The sequence below is a fragment of the Barbus barbus genome (assembly GCF_936440315.1).
Source record: "Barbus barbus genome assembly, chromosome: 41".
NCBI lineage: Eukaryota > Metazoa > Chordata > Actinopteri > Cypriniformes > Cyprinidae > Barbus > Barbus barbus.
Window position 1 is genome coordinate 27,478,426 of NC_136719.1, and position 15,475 is coordinate 27,493,900.

Sequence of the window (15,475 nt, forward strand, 5' to 3'; positions counted from 1 at the left end):
AACAGATCGATCTGAGACAGTGCTTATGATTTGAGGGGATTAAAAAATAAAAGCACTTGGTGGATTTTTGTCATTATAGGGTGGTCGTGTACACACACTGCCGACACACATTTCAGTTCAAATGACATGTAAAAGTGAATTTTGTGCATTTAACAATGTATGTAAAGCTCAAGGACCATATAAAAAAAAAAAAATCCATGTCATGAGTTTTGAGCAGGCACAGAGCAGCCTTAACTCAGCTGTGTAAAGATGCCTAGTTTATTCTGACTTTCATTCATTTGTTGACAAATGAATTGAACAGGAGTTCTCAAGCAGATCGAATTTATATACAAGCACATTCAAGTCCAACTAAATCAATAAAATAGCCATAAGAGTTTAAAAGCAGCTTTTTAAAGTAATGTCTCCAGGAAACACTCTGATATTGTGTGAAATGTTATTTATTTTCAGATATAATCGCTTTGGGAGGTTGTTTGTACACACAGCAGCAAAGATCACAGTTTACCTGAAATTTTATTTAATTTCTTAATCACGTATTAATAGAAATTAAAACTGAAAATACTTATTTCTCGGTTCGTGGAAGTCGCGCTCCACTGCGTCACAAGCGCGCGCGAGGTGAGGGCGGCGGACGCGCGCACGTCAGGTATGCGTCTGTTTGTGTGTATTTTGGCTCGGTACCGTGGGTCGTGTTTTACCGGATAAAGAGGAGCGGGCCGATCGCTGCAGTGGAGTGTGTGTTTAACTGTTCCTGTCACAGACGGTGAGTTAGCCGCCGCTAGTCCCAAGCTAAAGCACGCGCCAGCGCTATGTGCCTCTGCTGCGCGCACGTGCACGTACATCTAGCTTCTCCTCACTCTATATCTATCTATCTGTCTGTTCATTCATATTCTGTGTTTTTCAGTGTCTAAATATACATGTGAGATTGATTGAAGTTCTCACGATCTGTTTCTGCATCTCGTGTGTCAGTGAGTGAGTGAGTGAGTGTGTGTGTGTGTCAGTGAGTGAGTGAGTGTGTGTGTGTGTGTGAGAGAGAGAGAGAGAGAGAGATGGTGATGGAGAAGCCGAGCCCCCTGCTCGTAGGACGCGAGTTTGTGCGGCAGTACTACACGCTCCTGAATAAAGCACCGGATTACCTGCACAGGTGAGTTCAGAGCGGTCAGAACAGCAGGTGTCAGCGATGCTCTCCGCTCACTGTGTGTGTGTGTGTGTGTGTGTGTGTCTGTGTGTGTCTGTCTGTGTGTGTGTGTGTGTGTGTGTGTGTGTGTGTGTGTGTGTGTGTGTGTGTCTGTGTGTGTGTGTGTGTGTGTGTGTGTGTGTGTGTGTCTGTGTGTGTGTGTGTGTGTCTGTGTGTGTGTGTCTGTCTGTGTGTGTGTGTGTGTGTGTGTGTCTGTCTGTCTGTGTGTGTGTCTGTGTGTGTGTGTGTCTGTCTGTCTGTGTGTGTGTGTGTCTGTCTGTCTGTCTGTGTGTGTGTGTGTGTGTGTCTGTGTGTGTGTGTGTGTGTCTGTCTGTCTGTCTGTCTGTCTGTGTGTGTGTGTGTGTGTGTGTCTGTCTGTCTGTCTGTCTGTCTGTCTGTCTGTGTGTGTGTCTGTCTGTGTGTGTGTGTGTGTCTGTGTGTTTGTGTGTGTGTGTGTGTGTGTGTGTGTCGTGCAGGTTCTACGGCCGGAGCTCCTCGTATGTCCACAGCGGTCTGGACTGCAGCGGGAAGCCGGAGGAGGCTGTGTTCGGTCAGGCGGTGAGTGCTCCAGCCGTCTTCAGTGTTGAACCTCTATTATCACATTAGCATATTGCCCGCCCACTTGTTGGTCTTTTCTTGTTGGTCACAAAGAATGTATAAAGTAAAAAAAAATCACACAGATTAAAGTGCAAAAGAATTATAAAGACCAATAGGTTACACTTTACAATAAGATCTCATTAGTTTGCCTTAGTTAATGCATCAACATTCACGAGCAATAGCTACATTTGCTACAGAAGTTATTAATCTTTGATGAAAAATAAAACTGTTCATGTTAGCTCATGTTCATTAAATAACATTTGCAACTTTTGATTTTAACAGCATGTTATTAAATACTGAAATTACGATTAATGAATGTTTAGTAGAATTTTTCATTGGCAGTTTAACTAATGGTGCCTTAATGTAAGGTGTGACCAAACAAAGAATCAAAACAATATCTAGGGCAGATTTAGTGCAGATGAAAATGGAAAACAAACTTTGAAAATAGCCTATTAAATATTTATTCACCCAAAAATGAAAATTCTGTCATTAATTACTCACCCTCATGTCGTTCCAAACCCGTAAGACCTTCGTTCATCTTCAGAACACAAATTAAGATATTTCTGATGAAATCCGAGAGCTCTCTGATCCTCCGTAGACAGCAACACAACTGAAATGTTCCCAGGTTCAGAAACATAGTAAGGACATTGGTAAATTAGTCCATGTGTCATCAGGAGTTCAGTCATAATTTTATGAAGCTACAAGAATACATTTGTGCGCAAAGAAAACAACTATAACAATTTATTCAACAATTCTTCTCCCCGAGTTACTGTCTTCCGCCATTTAGGAGAGCAGCCCAGAACGTAATCGATGTAATCAGCCTTGTTTATGTTCATTAGAAAGGGCACGCTTTATCCTGAACTTAAACAACGCTGATTACATTGCTTTAAATCCTTTTTAGAAATAAAGTGGCAGCTGCTGTGTTTACAGGGTTTCTGGGGTAACCGCTGCATTTCTGCTGTTCAGCCCCATCTGCTGTCAGAAAGTGTGTGCTTCTCATCCAGCGCTTGTTTACATGAGTGCACATGTGTCTGTGATGCAGCAGTGTTGTGTGTTTAACCAGTTGATGGGAAAAGTATTCTTAATGCATTCGGAATAATTTATAATTCATTATTTACAGTATTTTGAGGTGTCCGCGATAACAATATCATGCATGTTCGTTATGGTGATATATCGCACGCACATGTCTAGTCTGACGTTGCATTATGACGTGGCTTATAGCTGAGATCATGTTCGTACAGTCTGAACACTGAACACAGCAGCAGTGACTGACAGGAGTGTGTGTGTGTGTGCGCGCGCGCAGGAGATCCATAAGAAGGTGATGTCTCTGCAGTTCAGTGAGTGTCACACTAAGATCCGGCACGTGGACGCTCATGCGACGCTGGGGGACGGGGTGGTGGTGCAGGTGATGGGCGAGCTGTCCAACAGCGGCCGGCCCATGAGGAGGTTCATGCAGACCTTTGTGCTCGCTCCGGAGGTGAGTGTGTGTGTGTGTGTGTGTGTGTGTGTGTGCATGAGACGAGTATTATCTACAGTGCGAGTAAATCCCTGGCTTATGACTAAATCTTCACTCTGGGCGGCTAAATGATGTCTAGTATTAGCCTCTGGGTAATAAATGCTCAGGTTTTACTCACCAGTGTGTGTTGGAGGCTCAGTATAAGTTTAGCACAGATATATGTTCACTCACAGAACACTCTGACTCGGTACTTTAGAGTTTTGCTCTCCATCAAACAATCTGTGATATTTTTCAGTTCATCTCAATGGATGCGAACTGATGTGAAGTGTACTTTTTCAGATATTTTAAAAAGCTGTGCCATTTTACAAACATAATAAATAAATATATATATATATATATATATTTTTTTTTTTTTTTTTTTTTTGTGTATTTGCCGGTGCCAAATTTCCAAGAAGCGAGTATTCAATAAGACTCATGCATTTAGATTCCGTTTAACAATTCCTGCGTTCACATTTTAATGTGATTTTTAAACCATTTAAGCGCAGGAAGGAAAGAACTTGCGCACAGTTTTTCACGCTTCTGAAGCGTGAACACAGAGAATACTGGTCCCGGTGTGGGTTTCCGACCTGTGTCCGTTCTCAAACCGTTCTGTGCATTTCACTGTAGAAGAGGTAGTTCCGGGCCAGAACAGACTTTCACATCTTGTGAGCAGTATGCACAAAATTACCTCAGTATATCCTTGTAAACAAAGGCATGTTTGTCTTAAGTGAACGTAAACATGAGAAAGGAAACGTACATGTAACAGTATTTTTAGATCCGTGTGCATTCAGTGTTAAAGAGACAGCAGCCTAATAAACATGTGCTGCCTGTCATTTGTGTTAATCAAAGAATAAAAGAAAATCATTCACTGATCTTGATTGAATGTCTTTTGTAACTTTTAATGAGGATTAATCTATATTTTATTCATGAAAAGAGAACTATGCTTGCAAATGAGGACGATAGAAGCAATCAAAACCAACAAAAGAGCAATAATATGCAAGTGCTGTGACAAGTTTCAGTTAGCCTAATGCAGTACACTTAGCAAAGTGTTTATTTAAATATATATTGTGAGTCGGCTGCCTCCCCCCTGATTATCATCACCACCCCGTCCCGTATTCGCCGCCCTTCGCCAGGCTCCCGACGGGAGTGGGTGTGTGAGAGAGGAGGGGCGCTGAAACAGCCAGGGCTGGCGGCGTGTGATGAGGCGCACCTGATGTGAATAGAGCCTCATCACCGCCGCTGTTTAAATGCCGAGCGCGCCTCTCCTCGGGAGACCGGTCTCTTCCCCGTGCATGCACGCTGGTGTCCTCGTGGGTCCAGGAAGGGAGCGTCGAGAAGGGAGACTGCCGCACCCGTGACGGCTGACGGGCCAGGATGCCGGGCCGTTTAATCCCCCAGAAGTGCCGGGGTCCAAGGAGTAGGACGAAGCCGCTGGAAAGAAGCCGCCGCCACTCGCTCCCGGATCTGAGAGGGGAGCGCGTGCGGCCACCGGACTCCGCCCCTTCCCTGGACCCTTCCTTTCTGAACACTGCTCTCCTTCACGAAACCCGCAGCACGACGAGGACACCAGACCCCCTGTTTATTTGGACACTTTTATTTTGTTTAATAAAAACCTCTCCGAAGCCTGACGCCACACCCACTGTGTCTGTCGTTTGCTCCTCCCGCCACTATATATATATATATATATATATATATATATATATATATATGGTGAAATTGTGATGAAGTGATGGGTTTGATGGAACCACAAGCAGTTCTGTCTTGGTTAGGTTGAGTTGAAGGTGATGACCCTTCATCCAGCAAGAAATGTCTGTTAGACACGCTGAGATACGAGCAGCTATCGTCGGATCATCAGGATGGAATGAGAGTTGAGTGTCATCAGTATAGCAGTGATATGAAAAGCCATGTTTCTGAATGACAGAGCCTAGTGATGCCATGTAGACAGAGAAGAGAAGTGGTCCAAGAACTGAGCCCTGAGGCACCCCAGTAGCTAGATGTTGTGATTGGACACCTCACCTCTCCAAGATACCTTGAAGGGCCTAAATCTTTAACAGTTTAATGTTTGAAATTAATGTAGTAAACTTTAGAACCATTATTCTAATTTTAGCTTTTAGGGAATCACTGTTACGATTCAATATTTATATGATTAATTGAGATTAATCAGAATGTCCAACTTATACCTTGTTAACGATACCTTAATAACGACCTGTCCAGCAAGCATTAAAATCAGCACGTTATCTCTTAACAATTTTGTTTATCTTATTTGCGGCCAACGATAAAACAAACCAAATAGTTAGTTATTAAATTCATGAGCGTAGGTAAACGCGATCTTTGGCAAGTCATTTCAGACTTCAAAAATCACATAGCACAGACATGAGATTTCTTAATAGAATCAAAGTTTATTTCACTACTCTAACACAATACTAAGCTAAACGACACAAAACAGAATACGTAAACACACACACACACATTGCAATGAATGGTTTTGATCTGAAAAGAGTTCTAGGTTCTACTGTTCGTTCTCACGAATGCTTTACTTCGACCTGAGGGATTCACAAGCAGGAATTTCACTATCTTTACTCTTAAACGATAAATACAACCAGTTTTCAGCAGATTTAGAAAATATTGTTTGCTTTCCTTGCTTTCGGTTGAGTTCAGTTTCTTTCCCGGTTCAAGAATAGATAGGCGGCTTGGGAGGTCGTCGTCATGAGGATACTCTTCAGTGGTTGGTCGGCTTCGTTCTGACTTGATGACGCTCCCAGGAAGTTGGATTCAGTTCTTCGGTTCTGATGTTAAAGTTCTCTCGAAGTTTAACTTGATCGCTGTTGCAATGCTCGGCCGTGATGTTAGTGGCATAAAGCGCTTAGCAGCGCGTGAGCAAACCGAGAGAAGAGCGAGTTGAGTTTCCCTCCCAACTTTTGACTTCTTAGAAAACACTTGGGTGTCTGTCTTTAATGGGCCGATATGGGATCTGCCCACGGGCGACTGACCCAATCGTATTCTTCCTGTGGGGCGGAGCCCCGCCCTGCACAGCCCTTTTTTACATTTATTAATTTCATTTAGCTGACGCTTTTATCCAAAGCGACTTACAATTGCTATATATGTCAGAGGTCGCACGCCTCTGGAGCAACTAGGGGTTAAGTGTCTTGCTCAGGGACACATTGGTGTCTCACAGTGGATTCGAACCCGGGTCTCTCACACCAAAGGCATGTGTCTTATCCACTGTGCCATCACCACCCCTATTTTTGTGCATACATTATCCGTTCAGTTATTTTATCACATGAAGACCTTATTGATAGCAGATTTCTATTCGTATTGTAATCATACCTTAATGAGAAGACAATTTTCATCCACACCATATTACTGCTGATGAAATCGGCTCTCGTTCAACATCAAACTTTAGATATTTGCATAGCCAATGAACATATATCAATTGTATCCATTACGCGATTAAGCTCAGAAGAAACAATCCTTAATTCTAACTAATCACCAATTATGTGAAACTGAACAAATAGTGATCAGGAATATTATGCATCAAAAGATTACAACAATATCATAAGTTCCAATAACACAGCAAGCCTTTACATGTCATGAAAACAACCTTAATATATATTGTGAATATATTGTATATATTGCTTTGGAATATATTGCTTTAATAGCAGAAACTAGTATAATCTGTCCCTTTTAAAATACTTGAGCAAAGCATTGCCTCTCTGTGCCTGTTAGGGGGAACAAAGGCTCGTTCCTGGAATGTGCTGATAACACGAGGTCATAATGTCACTTTTTGGGAAGATCTGGAGATTTTCTTAGTTGGACGTCGATTGTAAAAACATCATCTTCAACGATACCATCATTAAATTACCGCGTTAATGGTCAGGGAGTATCGGGGGGGTTTGTGTTGGAACTTTTTCCAGACGCCGAGGTCTTTGCCCTGTTCGACTTTATTTATGATAAATCCAGCCAAGCACTTAAGGTTCTCTTCTCTAAAGACATCCAGATGTTCTTCTCAAATATATTCTGGGTTTTTAGAGGTCTCTTGAGACTAGAAGATTTAGGGCAAGCGATCGCTGTGAGGGAAGCTTTGATCCCCGCTAAAAAAATGTGTTGTCTGAAATTGTGTGTGTGTGTTCTGGTTTCGACCAGATCCTACATTAATATTAGTCTAGTTGTCTTTGCTCTGGTATTTTTGTTAAAACCATAAGCTAAAGTTCCTCTTGTAGTGTTCTGTAGGCTGCTGCTCTTTGCTCATGTTATTCGGCTGCAACAGAACGCTTTGTAAAAAGACAGAATAAATATGTTTGACATCTAAATGTTTGAAAAAAAGAATTTCGATAATAGAATCGATAATAATCTGAATCGATAAACAGAATCAGAAATGATCAAATTCAAATGACACCCAACCCTAGTGACGACAGACGTGCTGTCATTCCCAATGAACACTTCTCTGACACCGTGTGTGTGTGTGTGTGTGTGTGTGTGTGTTTTCGCCAGGGCTCTGCTATCAATAAGTTCTATGTGCACAATGACATCTTCCGCTATGAAGAGGTGTTTGGAGACTCTGAGGCTGAGCTGGGAGGTAAATCTACAGAACACATGTTTCCGCCTGTGACACGTAAGCCATGTTTACACGCAGAAGTGTTATTTAGGTCTAATGCATGTACATGATTACAGCTGTGGCGGTCTGAGCCGAGGCATTCCATCTTTACAGTTATGAGCTCTTACATTTGTGGATGGGAAACTGAGTCTCTGTGATACAGATATCTGATTATTAAAAGCTCTGATTGAAGTAAATAAATGAGCGCTGCACATGTCAGTGTTCAACAGGATTGCGTTTCAGAGCCGCTCACAATCAGTGAATATCACATGAAGCACCGCTGATGAACTAACGGTGTTTTGGTTATGGTTTTTAGATTATAATTTGTTGTAGATGGATGTAAGATGCATATTTTATGTCATATATTATCTGTCTAAATGAGCAGCTGGAAGTAACAAACCTGAGACATTTCAAAATAAGAGTCTTATACATTTTGGTCTCCTTTATGATTAAAAGCCCCTCATTATACATTTCTGTTTGGTTATTATTGATATTTCGTTTCAGTACATGTCAATATTGAATAAATGGTGTTTTACTCTGTTTTGTAGTCGAATGTGGACGCAGTCTGTTTAATGAAGGCTTTGAGATTCCTGATTTATTTTGAGCTTTGTGGTGTTAGTTTTATTTGTGCAGCTCTTAAAAAAGGTCTTAAATGAGATGTAAACACTCTGCGGCACTAGTGTAAGTGTGTGTCTGTGATCAGAGTCTGAGGAAGAGGAGGTTGAAGAAGACCAGGTGGAGACTCACGCTTCCCCTGACCCAGCTCCGGATCAACCCAGCAACAGCACCTACTACGAGCCGCCGGCGCCGCTAGTCAGGTACCTGCATCAGATCAGCATATGTGCTTTACATGCTGCACATGCTTTACTGACCGTGATCAGCTGCTCTGGTTTGTGTTCTCAGCAATGGAGTCGAAGAGCAGCAGGAGGAGGCGGTGCCTGAGGTGGAGCCAGAGCCCCAACCTGAGGCCAATCAGGAGACGGAGGCGGAGCTCAACCTGGAAGCAGAGCTGCAGGTTGCTGAGGCAGAGCCAGAGGAGGAGAAACTGCCGGAGGAGGAGAGAGGCTCCGCCCCTGGCATCGCTCTGACTCCGCCCCCTCAAACCCCAGAACTGGCCAAGGTGTGTGTGCGCGAGTGAGAGTGTGTGTTTGTGCGCGCGCGTGTGTGTGTGAGAGAGTGTGAAAGTGTGCGCGAGAGACTGTGTGTGCACGAGCCAGAGAGTGAGTTTAAATAGTGTCTGTGCAATCAGGTCAACAATATCACTGGAAATGAAGTGTCCCCAACTAAGCAAGCCAGAGGAACCAAAACTCCATCGGTGACAGAATGGAGAAAAAACCTTGGGAGAAACCAGGCTCAGTCGGGGGTCAGTTCTCCTCTGGCCAGATGAACCAGCAGATTGTGCAAAGGATCATCTGGTTCCTGTGGTCTTGTCCCGATGGCCGTCTTGGAGACAGGGTCTTCACTGGGGGTCAGTCTCTGGGGTCATCTAGGTGTCCTGCTGTAGAGGTCATCTCTAGGTGCTGATCCACCATCTGATCTGGATACAGTCTGGATCTGGTGGCTACGGTGACCTCGGAATAAGAAAGAAACAGACTAATATTAGCGTAGATGCCATTCTTCTAACAATGTAACAAGTACATCAGGTGTTTTGGGAAGTGTTCCCGGTTCCGGTTGACCTAATTAATGCAGCCTAACGATCCTTTAACGGATCTGAATTATAGAAATGTGATAGTGTATTATGTGTAAGCCAGGTTAAAGAGATGGGTCTTTAATCTAGATTTAAACTGACAGAGTGTGTCTGCTTCCCGAACAGTGTTAGGTAGATTGTTCCAGAGTTTGGGCATGAGAGAGAGAGAGAGAGAGAGAGAGAGAGTGTGAGTGTGTGTGTGTGTGCGCGTGTGTGCGCGCGAGTGTGCGAGAAAGAAAGTGTGCGTGTGTGAGAGAGTGTGTGTGTGCGTGCGTGTGTGTGCGCGCGAGCGAGAGTGAGAGTGTGCGAGAAAGAAAGTGCGTGTGTGAGAGAGTGTGTGCGTGTGAGAGACTGATAGAGAGAGTGTGTGTGTCCGTGTGTTGACTGATATGTAGTGTGTGATGATGTGATGGTCTGCAGGCGTTCTCCTGGGCTCTGGTGACCAGTAAGAATCTTCCTCCGGCTGGCGCTGGAGTCTCTCCTCTCCTGGTGAAAGCAGCCAGCGTTCAGGTACAGCACAGACAGTGACATCACAGGTATGACAGTCTGTCATCACTTACTCATCTCAGACGTGTGAGACTTTCAGGAAGTTTGAGTGTTTTCTGTCCATACAGTGGAACTCAATGGAGTCCTGATTTTCTTCAGAATATCTTCTGTTGTGTTTCACAGAAGTCAGTCACACAAGTTTGGAAGTGATGACAGATCGATAATTTCTGCATGAACCATTGCTTAAAAGTCATCTTACTTAGTCAGTAGCAGAGTTATTACAGTTTACTTAAACCAAAACTATAAAAAGCATTTGTTACTTAAACAAAAAAAAGACTTTCAACTTATTAAATATTTGTCATTTTTCAAGTAGTTTAACTGGATGTCCTACAACCCAAATTCCGGAAATGTTTGAAATTTGAAATGAGCTCATTTAGTGGATAAAAGTGTAAAATTTCTCAGTTTAAACATGTTATGTTAAGTTCTATTGTGAATAAAATATTGGCTCATGTGGTTTGAAATTATTTTAGTTTATTTTATTCCAATTTAAAAAACTTAAATTCTTAAGTCCTAAATAGTGACTTAAAATTCATCAGATATGAAACAGACTAAGTTTCAGTTGTAAAGCAGCTCTACAGAAGACAAACGCTGTGGTGCTAACTCTGTCTGTCTGTCAAACAGGATGGTCAGTCATTACCCAGAGATCAGCGGCGCGAGAGACCAGGCTACCCTCCACGAGGACCACGAGCAGGTCACACACACACACACTCTCTCGCGTGCTCACGCACACACACACTCACTCTCTCTTGCTCGCTCGCTCACACACACGCTCGCTCGCTCGCTCGCTCACGCACACACACTCTCACGTTCACACACTCTCTCACACACACACACACACACTCACTCTCTCGCTCACGCACACACACTCTCATGTTCACACACTCACGCACACACACACACACGCTCGCTCGCTCACGTTCACACACTCACGCACACACACACACGCTCGCTCGCTCACACACTCGCTCGCTCACGCACACACACGCTCACGCACACACTCTCACGCACACACACACTCACTCTCTCGCTCACGCACACACACTCTCACGCACACACACACTCACTCTCTCGCACACACACACTCACTCTCTCGCACACTCACTCTCTCGCACACACACACTCACTCTCTCGCACACACACTCTCACGCACACACACACTTACTCTCTCGCTCACGCACACACACTCTCATGTTCACACACTCACGCACACACACACACGCTTGCTCGCTCACGTTCACACACTCACACACGCTCGCTCGCTCACACACACGCTCACACACACGCTCGCTCGCTCACACACACGCTCGCTCGCTCACGCACACACACGCTCACGCACACACACTCTCACGCACACACACACTCACTCTCTCGCTCACGCACACACACTCTCACGCACACACACACTCACTCTCTCGCACACACACTCTCACGCACACACACACTTACTCTCTCGCTCATGCACACACACTCACGCACGCACACACACACTCACTCTTTCGCACACACACTCACGCACTCGCACACACACACTCACTCACTCTCTCACGCGCACACACTCTCACGCACACACTCACTCTCTCGCTCGCGCACACACACTCACGCACACACACTCACTCTCGCTCACGCACACACACTCACTCTCTCGCTCGCGCACACACACTCTCACGCACACTCACTCTCTCGCTCACGCACACACATTCTCACGCACACACACTCTCACGCACACGCACACACACTCTCAGGCACACTCACTCTCACGCACACTCGCTCACGCACACACACTCACACTCACTCTCACGCACACTCACTCTCGCTCACTCTCACGCACACACACACTCACTCTCTCGCTCACGCACACACATTCTCACGCACACTCACTCTCACGCACACGCACACTCACTCTCTCGCTCACGCACACACATTCTCACGCACACTCACTCTCACGCACACGCACACACACTCTCAGGCACACTCACTCTCACGCGCACTCACTCTCGCTCACGCACACACACACTCACTCTCTCGCTCGCACACAGACAGATTAATAACAGGCTGATTGTGTGAATGGTTTCTGTCATGTGACTGTTGTTGTTGTTGTTGTTGTTTGTCAGATGGCCGTGGCTCAGACACTCCGGGTGGGAAACAGTATGTCAGTTTTAAGGGTGAGTTTCGTGTCATGTGGCTGTTGTTGACTCAGAATCATCATTCGGAACCAGAGTGAGTGAAAGTGTGTCCTCCATCAGAACACTAATCTGTAGTCACAGGGAAAACTGTCTCGATATCATCGTGGGTCACATGACGATATGAAGAGATTAGTTCTTCCGGGCAAAAAAAGTTTAGTTTTTAAAATATATTTAGTTTATTATATTTAGGTCTTTAAAGTTATATTTTGGGCTATTATGCTTTGGCACAGTGTCTGTCAAACGAAGTCAATCTGAAAACACCGTATAATCTCTTCATCAAATCTGTTTCAAAGCGAAGCACACTTGGTTCAGACGATCAGCTGGTGATCCGGTGTTTTCTGCGTCTCAGAACGGCTCTGTTCGCACTGAATGAATGCAATCAACTCCTTTATTACACTGCTGTGAGTTTAGCACACGTTTGGGAACAACAGCCACCGGTTCTGCTTCATTTTCACGGTAGATGATTACAGCGTTTCACTAGATTTGTAGTGAGATGTGTTTTTGTGCCTGTTTTCACTGAAGCTGGAGTTTAACTTCAAAATAAAAGCTCTACTGCCGTTTCCGCCAAAATAAAAGCTTAAAGTGCAGCATGAATTACTGACAGCTAGCGGATTAAATGCAGTCCAAACTCAAAATATCTTTTTCAAGTGTAGAATTTAAGATGTTTTGTAGTTTCCCTACTGTAGTGTGATGCAAAACTAATATACCTATGAAATATTCATTTTAATTTGTTACAGTGCAATTATATGGCTATTACTGTTGTTGTTATTCTATTCTAATTTATTTGTCTTCCTAAAACAGCAGTGTGAATGTAATTTAGACTGAGACAGTATATCACAAATAAAACGAGGCTTGAGTCTCCTTTAAAGTTCAGCTACAAGTCAATTCACTGTCTTAAGTTTTCTTTAAGAACATGGGTTGGAGCTCTTAATTTTAAACTCTCAAAGTGCATTAGATAGAATAATTTAACTTTTCAAAATTTTAATTTTTTTCCCAATTCTTCATTTGTCTTTTTTGTTTTTAAACACAAAAAATATCGTATCATGGACTTCATATCGCGACATTATCGTATTGTCAGATATTTATATTGTTACATCCCTACTAAACACAGATGAGTGTCTCTGAGAGAATTTTTCAATAAACTGAATCATTGAATGCGAGTCCCTCGCTGAGTGTGTGACACTGAAATATGTGTGTGTGTGTGTGTGTGTGTGTGCGCGTGTGTGTGTGTGTGTGTGTCTGTCTGTGTAGGCCGTGGTGACGGTGACGGTGATGCGGAGGGCCGCCGGTCCGTTCGTTATCCAGACAGTCATCAGCTTTTTGTTGGAAATCTTCCTCATGACATTGACGAGGGCGAGCTGAAAGACTTCTTCATGAGTAAGACCTTTGACCCCCTTTGACCTTTGACCCTGGCGAGTGTTTGCCTGCCGCTTCACGCTGCTCTGTTTCCATCAGCGTTTGGGAACGTGGTGGAGATGAGGATCAACACCAAAGGGGTCGGAGGGAGGCTGCCCAACTTTGGTTTTGTGGTGTTTGACGACTCTGAGCCGGTGCAGAGCATTCTGGGAGCCAAGGTTCGTGTGGATTTGGACAGTTAAGAGTCTGATTCTCATGTGTTTCTCGTTGGGCGCCAGATCTCCTGAAGAGTGCTGCATTACCTCATGTGCCACCGAAATATAACATGCGCTGGGTTCGCGATGATTTCCATTCGAGCTGGAAGCCTAGGCTATATATGCTGTCTGCTTCAGAGCTAAACTCTAAACTGACTTCATTCACTGACCTAATTACATGATATTCCAATTAATTAATATGAAATTATTTATTAAAGGATTAAATCTAAATTGCCACTGTGTGGCAGCAAGTTTTAATAAGTGAGTCATTGAATCATTCATTCAACCAATTCATTGAAATGACCGATTCATTCAGAAATGAAGCAAGTGACTCTCTTTATGAACGAGTCACTGAATCATTGACTCACTCGATTCGCTCAAAACCCTGGAAGCTCTGCTGTGGCTTTAATTGGAACTAAATTGAGCAAAAACAGTCAATATTGATGATATTGAGCCTAAAATGTAACACATTATTAATTATTGTTTATTGAGCTTTTGTATAAAATCAATATCTCATTAGCAATGTTGCAGATAGTGGTGAGAAATGGCACTCTTGCTGGTGTGATGGTGCTAAACATGCTGCTGCTTGTCATTTAAAGGGATAGTTGACCCAAAAATCAAATTAATGACAGAATTTGCATTTTTCAGTGAACTCACCTTTTCAAGGGCTGATAAGTGAACAGGAAGTCAGCGTTTCCTCTTTCCTGTCCCCTGCAGCCCATCATGTTCCGCGGGGAGGTGCGTCTGAACGTGGAGGAGAAAAAGACCAGAGCGGCGCGGGAGACCAGAGGAGCGGTGGAAGGCCGGCGCGGGCCCCGGGGCCTCCTGGGAAACAGTGGGGGCCGAGCCTCCTCCAGGGCTGGGATGAGCCGCTTCACTGGCCCTCGCCGCTGAGCTCTGACCGAACCCTCCTCTGCTCCTGCCATGGCTTTCCTCTCTCTCTCTCTCTCTCGTGTCTCTCTTGGACCGTGGCCGGCCGGCACAGACTCTCAGACTCACGCCGCACTTTCCTTTCTCTTACTCTCCTCACCGTTTAGCCAAGAATGGGACAGTGTGATCTTTTTTCCTGTAGAACAGAAGCTGAATGTCACGAAGAGTTTGCTCATGGAACTGATTCCTCACGTTTATAACGGATGAGCGGCAGCGCTTCGTCCAGCAGTGCTCAGTGCACACTTATTTATTTTCCTAGTAAATAAAACAGTGGTGGTGCCTTAACTCTATTCTCGCCCGTGTGTGTGTGTGTGTGTGTGTGTCTGAGCGTGTGTGTGTCTGTGTGTCTGTGTGTGTGTGTGTGTCTGAGCGTCTGTGTGTGCGTGTGTGTGTCTGAGCGTGTGTGTGTCTGAGCGTGTGTGTGTCTGAGCGTGTGTGTGTCTGAGCGTGTGTGTGTCTGAGCGTGTGTGTCTGTGTGTGTGTGTGTGTGTGTGTCTGAGCGTGTGTGTGTGTGTGTGTGTGTGTGTCTGAGCGAGCGTGTGTGTGTGTGTGTGTGTGTGTCTGAGCGTGTGTGTGTGTGTGTGTGTGTCTGAGCGTGTGTGTGTCTGCTCCAGGTGTGAGCTGGTTTGGTTCTGGTCTGGTTTCTTTGCATGGCTGTTCTG

General features: G+C 44.4%; 1 protein-coding gene across 4 annotated transcripts in view; it reads left to right on the forward strand.

Annotated features, from left to right (window-relative positions):
- The first annotated feature begins 594 nt into the window (after nt 1-594).
- Nucleotides 595-15,475, forward strand: part of LOC306860316 (ras GTPase-activating protein-binding protein 2-like) — a 15,196-nt gene continuing 315 nt past the window's right edge. Inside the window, exons 1-14 of one of the 4 annotated variants that reach the window (XR_013783374.1) lie at nt 595-757; nt 899-1,138; nt 1,648-1,729; nt 3,072-3,245; nt 7,755-7,839; nt 8,561-8,675; nt 8,761-8,977; nt 9,965-10,054; nt 10,712-10,781; nt 12,202-12,252; nt 13,525-13,650; nt 13,729-13,847; nt 14,601-15,168; nt 15,350-15,475. The exon at nt 15,350-15,475 is cut by the window's right edge and continues 159 nt beyond it. Coding sequence is in view for 3 of the 4 variants with exons in the window: in XM_079401952.1 (XP_079258078.1) it covers nt 1,044-1,138; nt 1,648-1,729; nt 3,072-3,245; nt 7,755-7,839; nt 8,561-8,675; nt 8,761-8,977; nt 9,965-10,054; nt 10,712-10,781; nt 12,202-12,252; nt 13,525-13,650; nt 13,729-13,847; nt 14,601-14,777 (1,401 nt within the window). In the remaining variant the exon portion in view is untranslated. Of the gene's footprint in view, nt 758-898; nt 1,139-1,647; nt 1,730-3,071; nt 3,246-7,754; nt 7,840-8,560; nt 8,676-8,760; nt 8,978-9,964; nt 10,055-10,711; nt 10,782-12,201; nt 12,253-13,524; nt 13,651-13,728; nt 13,848-14,531 lie in introns of all 4 variants that reach the window. The other 3 variants (XM_079401952.1, XM_079401951.1, XM_079401953.1) reach the window with 3 other exon arrangements.